The 6514-nt window shown below is 56.6% G+C and overlaps 1 protein-coding gene across 1 annotated transcript in view; it reads left to right on the top strand.

The window, feature by feature from the left end:
* Nucleotides 1-6307, top strand: part of FBXO41 (F-box protein 41) — an 11720-nt gene extending 5413 nt beyond the window's left edge. Inside the window, exons 7-14 of the mRNA XM_010142058.1 lie at nucleotides 1-68; nucleotides 355-470; nucleotides 705-857; nucleotides 2837-2932; nucleotides 4057-4175; nucleotides 4400-4558; nucleotides 5249-5364; nucleotides 6245-6307. Of these exons, the coding sequence (XP_010140360.1) occupies nucleotides 1-68; nucleotides 355-470; nucleotides 705-857; nucleotides 2837-2932; nucleotides 4057-4175; nucleotides 4400-4558; nucleotides 5249-5364; nucleotides 6245-6307 (890 nt within the window). The remainder of the gene's footprint in view (nucleotides 69-354; nucleotides 471-704; nucleotides 858-2836; nucleotides 2933-4056; nucleotides 4176-4399; nucleotides 4559-5248; nucleotides 5365-6244) is intronic.
* The last annotated feature ends 207 nt before the right edge of the window (nucleotides 6308-6514 follow it).

The following is a 6514-nucleotide window of genomic DNA, read 5'->3' as shown; positions in this document are numbered from 1 at the left end:
AGTTCGTAGCCCGGCACCCGGCCGTGTGGACGCGGGTGCTGCTGGAGAACGCCAGGGTGTCCTCCAAGGTACCAGGGATGGGGAGGGCACGGCCTGGGGCGAGACCTCTCTTCCAGAAAGGTGAAGCTATGCAAGCATCTCACTTGTGTTGATTGTCGTGCCGTGAGGGTCATGAGAACGTGGGTGCTCACAGCTGTATGTGCATTTTCATGTATTTATGACGTGTGTGCGTGCAGAAATGCCTCCCTGTGTGTGAACGTGTGTGCACAGATCTGCTCAAAGACAACCGAGGATGGGTGGCATGGGGCATGCTGAGGGTGTCCTCCTCGGTGATGGCCACCCCTGTCCCCCCAGTTCCTGGCCATGCTGTCTCAGTGGTGCACCCAGATGCACTCCCTCACCCTCCAAAACCTCAAGCCGCGCCAGCGGGGGAAGAAGGAGAGCAAGGAGGACTACATGAAGAGCACACGGTGAGTCCCCACATCCTAAGCATCCTCCTCCCACAGCCAGAGGCACTGGTCCTCAGGGACAATGATGCTCCATGAGCCCCAACATCCCATTTCCACTGATGGATGTTCACAGCACACCGACTCCTCCTGTGGGGTTTGGGTGTCGTGGAGCCACAGATCCCCATGGGACACGTCGCCCTCCTGGGGTGGCCCCAGGATGGCTCACGTGCCTGACCCTGCCTCCATCCCCGGCAGGGGCTGCCTGGAAGCCGGGCTGGAGTCGCTGCTGAAGGCGACAGGCAGCAACCTGCTCATCCTCCGTATCTCACACTGCCCCAATGTGCTGACGGACCGCTCACTCTGGCTGGCCAGCTGCTACTGCCGGGCCCTGCAGGCTGTCACTTACCGGTAAGGACGGCCACCCGCATCCCCCCTTGCCCATGAAGACCGCGTGTTTCCCTGGCTGGGAGAATGCTGGGAACATCCATGGGATGTGCTGGGACTCCTCTGCTGCCCATCTCCGTTCCCTGTCAGAACGTAGCCTGCCTGGCCAAGTGTGAAGGACCCACCTTTGCATGTGCCCAGCCCAGCGGCAGCCCCAGGGTCTCCCCAGGCAGCTCTCATCCTCTTCTGGCATGTTCCCATGCAGATGTTTCCCTTCCAGCTCCATTCCCACCGTCCTGTTACCCCAGCTGGAGGCGTGACGGGGTCTCGGTATGGGGACACTGCTTTATGTTAGAGAAGGGTGAAGAAGAGGTGCACCAACACCAGGGCCCAGTGAGGTCCCACCTGACTGTCACCTCCTGACAAAGGCTTCTAAGGGGAATAGAGACCTCGGGGTCCCTCTGTCCTGGGAGGGAGGAACAGCTCTGCCACTGAATCGCCAAGACCCAAAAGCAATGACGCAAGGCCCGTGGTGATGTAGATCCTGGAGGAGATCACAGGTCTGCAGGGGGGTCACTGACTGCTCCTTGGTCTTGGACACCTTCCGAAGTGGCTCTGCCTCCTGTGGAGACAGGTTTTACCTTTCCTACACACTCAAGGAGGATGATCCTTGCTCCGCTATGCCCTGCAGATGATGCCTTCAGCCTCTCTATCCATTTCACCCGCAGCTGATGGGTGTCCTCATTCAGCCCAGGATGGGGAGTCCTTCAGGTGGGAAAACACACCCAGGTATCTCCTCTGTTTTGGACCAAGTGAGCTCAGACACAGCTCTGATCTGGGGATCCCACACCATGAGGCAGCCCTCTGCTGCTGCGTTTAACCCCAAAACTCCTCCGTCAGCCCTTCCAAGGACATTAGAGCAAGCCTGAGCGTCCTGGCACACTGCTAACCTGTGACTCTGACTCACGCTCTAATTAACCTGCCATGCTCGCAAGGGCCTCTTGGCAGGCTTCTTCAGTGGAGACGTGTGGAAAGCTCAAGATAACACCCATCGCTTATTTTTAGGCTTGCCTGAAGTTTTGAAGTAGGTCATTTGGAGTTAGGAAGTGAGGGCTCAGTCTTCAGGAGGCAGCCTGGTGTGGTGAAATGGCCAGGGGCCTCTGTTTGGGCTGGTAGCATCAGGATGACGCTCTCTGATGTTCTCCTCCATTGACTCGGTGCTGGGAACTGGTGGCTCCTCAGAGCCAGTGGCACAAATGCTGGGCGGGCCAGCAGTATGGCCTGGTCAATGCCTACACCTCCATCGTGCCCCTCCACGAATCCAGCAGCATCCCACAAGGTCTGTTTGATGCCTCCTAAAACATGAGGGAGGAGCCCACAGCGAACCTCCGCAACGACATTTGGCCAACAGCCACCTAGAGATGTGGTGGCACAACCACAGAGCTCGTCCAGAGGCCATGGAGCAGCCACTGCCTTTGGCTGGAAGTTACCGACCATCAGCTGAAACGTCTTTACCACCTCCTGGCACCTTCCCCATCCAGGCTGGGCAGGTGGCAATTGTAACCAACCCAACGGGATCTGCAGGGACGTTTTATTTGCTCTGCAAGGGTACAGGGCCTGGCAGTCTCAGCTCAATCACTTCCCACTTTTGCATCTGGAAGACTTCTGCCTTCACCTTCAACCTCATCTCCAACCACCAACCTCACCTTCAACCACCAACCTCACCTTCAGCCTTTACCTTCAATCTCACCTTCAGCCTCACCTTCTTCCATTTTTCTTGACGTTGCACACCTGTAGGCACAATTCCAGAGCGAAATGCCCTCAGCCTTCCTGCATGGGTTGGTGTCGGGACCCTCTGGTTCACGGGTGGATCGTGGGTTGTAAATAACGACCAGATTTGTACCTCCATGTGCAAAGAGATGTACCAGCATGGAGGCTGACCCACCCACCGGGGCAGCAGCACTGCCAGTGGGGGCCACCACATGTCCTCTGTGTTGTTCCAGGAGCTCTACGGACCCCGTGGGTCATGAAGTCATCTGGGCCCTTGGAGCAGGTTGCAGGGACATCATCTCCCTCCAGGTTGCACCTCTGCATCCGTGGTAAGAACTGCATTAGAAGGAGGCCAGGCTGAGCGTGAGGGGCACCATCAGGCTGGAAAGAAATGAGGTGCCAGATCCTGATTTGCTTGGGTTGTGGGGTCCTCATGGGATGAGCAGCAATTCTGGAGGCCAGTTTGGAGGACTGGGAGCTCAACCCCATCCCACCCTGTGAAGGCTGGGAGCTGTTGAGTGTTGGTACTTCCCTGCCGAGCAGGGAGTGTTTCCAGGGAGGCTGCTAACATCAGAGATGAAAGGGAAGCTGTGACGGGTCTGGTAGGCAGCGCTGAACATCAAACGCTTGTCTGAGCTCCTCAGTGCTCATCTAAACAGCAGCCCTGCAGCACCTGGTGTGTTGAGTTGCTGCTTATGGAGACAACTGTAGTTGCTCTCACTTTAGAAAAGCATTTTGGGGGCGTGAAGATACTGGTGGACCTCTGCCTCGCAACATCTGGGTGCTCAGGAGTTTATGGCTCACAGAGCAGGACACTTGACTCCTCACTTCCATGTCATGGGGCTGCCTATGGGGAGTTTCTCCTTGTCCTGGGAGGTTTGTTGCAATGTCATGTCCCCCATCAGCCTGGATCGAGGTGTACAGGTGGAGATGTCTCTTAGGAGGAGAAGCTGGGTATCAAGTCGCTGATGGCTTGCTTCTTCTCTGGGGGAAACACCACATGGCCTGTAGACATCTCCACCTAAGCTAGAGGTCCTGGCTCCTGCTATTGGTTTGATCACTGCAAGCAAAATTGTTGAGGGCCTGATTCAGATCATAGAAACACCAAACGGTTTGGGTCGAAAGGGACCTTCAAGACCATCTAATTCCAACCCTCCCCTAGGGACACCTTCCAATAGACCAGGTTGCTCAAAGCCCCCTCCAACCTGGTAGATCTCCAAAGACAGAGGGTTCAGGGCAGAGGAACTCCACTGAGTGCGTGGACCTGCCCTGTCTTGGTTGCAGCACAGACCAGGGTGGTTGCTTTGATGGAGACATCCACTCTGGAGACACCTCCTCCCAGTGTGGTCACTTCCGGGTTGGTGGGGTGGGAGACATCTCATCCCCACAGCACTTGGGGTGGGTGGATCTTTTCTGCCAGCCCTCCCCAGCTCTTTCTTCTTCATCTCCCCAGTCAGCAGCCGACACGTTTCAGCAACCGCTGCCTTCAGATGATCGGCCGGTGCTGGCCACACCTGCGGGCACTGGGCATTGGAGGGGCAGGCTGCGGCGTCCAGGGACTGGCATCCTTAGGTAGGCAGCTCTCCTCTGATGGGACAAGAAGGGGACCTTGCCGGAGGTAGGGTGTAGCCCTAGGAGATGTTCCAAGGGGATCTCAATGGAGAAGGCCACCCCAAGGACCATGGGTGCACCCTGCCCTTCCTTCTTGCCACCCATCCCTCCTTCCACCCTGTTCCCACCGGCTGTCCTCATCCCTACCCTGTGGGGCGCTGACGGTGGGTGCTCTGTCCTTCTAGCCCGAAACTGCATGCGGCTGCAGGTCCTGGAGCTGGACCACGTGACAGAGATCAACCAGGAGGTTGCGGCAGAGATGTGTCGAGAGGGGCTGAAGGGGCTGGAGATGCTGGTGCTGACCTCCACGCCAGTCACCCCCAAAGCCCTGCTGCACTTCAACAGTGAGTAACAATGATGGGATCGCACCATCCATTGGCCAGAAGGCCACTAGATGTCCAGAGCCATGAACCAGCTCCGGCTTCCAGCCCCACCCACAGGAACCCGCTGCCAACACTGGAAGGAGTTGGGAGCTCTGTGGTCAAAAGCTTCTAAGAGGGGATCCAACAGCCCCGTGCTGAGTGGGTTAAGAAGAGCTGATCTTGCCTTGGGCCAATGGGTGGATGGGGACACTCCTTCCACACTCCCTGAAGTGTAATTGGGACCTTCTGAGCCACATCTGAGGTTCACCTTGGTGTATCTGAGTTCGGAGTCACACCATTTGCCAGGACAGAGCTCCGAGGGAAAAAAAGTTCTGCAGGCAGCAGGAAGGTCTGTTTGAGGTGCTGTTCCTGGTGGTCATGGCACATGTGACCGTGGTTGGACTTACTGGGATCCCACCCCCTAGGTGGAAGGTTAAAGGCAGTAGGACCGCTAATTTGGGACAGGACAATCAGGGACCCTCTCATAGACTACTGTCCTCCCTACAGAGGTCTTGCTTATCAAAAGCAGGTCTCTTCCATCTTCAGGGTGGGGTTTCCCCAGATGCATAAGGCTTTGAGGAGTGGTTGGGTGGATTTGAGGGTCCATCCTGGCTGTGGTGAGGCCATCTCCACACCAGGAATGGGAAGGCCAGGCAGTATCTCTGCCCCCAGGTGTGTGCCGGAACCTGAAGTCCATCGTCGTGCAGGTAGGCATCGTGGACTACTTCAAGGAGCCCCACAGCCCTGAAGCCAAGAAGATGTTTGAAGAAATGGTGAACAAACTCCAGGTAAAGCATGTTATTCCCAAGTCACCCATGGGTCAGCAACCTCCTTGTCCTCCTGGGGTCTGAGGACAAATTCTTGCCCACTGCTTAAGTTCCTCAGCAGAGAACATCCTGAAGGCTCACTGCCCTTCCAACACACATGCCCCGAAGGCTGAAGCAAGATCTAACGTGCCGTGATTCCTTCCCATCTCTTTAACTGGAACTTCCTCTCTGTGGGCCTCTTCCCTGGGGACAGAAAAGGGCTGGTGCTTCCTTCTCAGGGCCACTTACTTACCAAACACCAAGAAGTATTTTAAATCCCGCCGTGAACACAGAAATAGGGTGAATTCAGTGAGGCCGAGTTGCAGCTCAGCCAAGCTCGGGCTGTCCTCGATTGGTTCAGAGTCTCCAAAGCAGACATCTCCACCTGTGTCCAAGAGCAAGGTGCCTTCATCCTCTGGTTGACTTCATCCTGCAGCGGGTTGGGCTCCCATGGGGGCTTAAGACAAAACTGCCATGAGATGGAAAGCAGAACGTGGGGCATGGAGGCCCACCAGTGGGATCGCATGGGGTCAGGAGGGTGATGCCGTTCCTGATCCACCACCAAGCCCTGGCATGGAAACAAGAAGACAGACCCACGACCATCCCCCAGGCTGAGGGTCACCTTCAGAGAAGAGCCATTTTGGAAGGGCTTTCCTTGCATGGTTGCCCACCACCATGCTTCGCAAAGCTCACCTGCCCCTGCATGTTGATATCTGCCCCAGACCCCTCTGGAAACAGTGTTTTTAACCAAGCCGAACCCAAATCCAGCGCTGGCTTCAAGGGCATGGGCTTAAGAGGTGTTGAGCCAGTCCTGCAAGATGTCCGGGTCCTGCACTGACTGTGTGTTCTGCTTCTCTTCCAGGCCCTGAGGAAGAGACCCGGCTTCTCCAAGATTTTACACATCAAAGTGGAAGGAAGCTGTTAGACCTTCAGGGAACCACAAAGCACATTCCCTCCTCCGCCCAACGGAGCCAGAGGCCCCGCAAAACCAAACCCACCATCTGCCGCTCATCCATTGCCGGACCTGGAGCACGGAGACACCGGCCCATGCACAAATCAACCCAAACTCTTGCAGGCCTTAGTGACTGGCCGCCGGCGCTCATCCCCAGGGCCAGCTCACGGGCGAGAAGGT

Source organism: Buceros rhinoceros, unplaced genomic scaffold (assembly GCF_000710305.1).
Source record: "Buceros rhinoceros silvestris isolate BGI_N320 unplaced genomic scaffold, ASM71030v1 scaffold24968, whole genome shotgun sequence".
Lineage (NCBI taxonomy): Eukaryota > Metazoa > Chordata > Aves > Bucerotiformes > Bucerotidae > Buceros > Buceros rhinoceros.
Note: the sequence above shows the minus strand (reverse complement) of the source record. Positions and strands in the feature narration are given on the sequence as shown.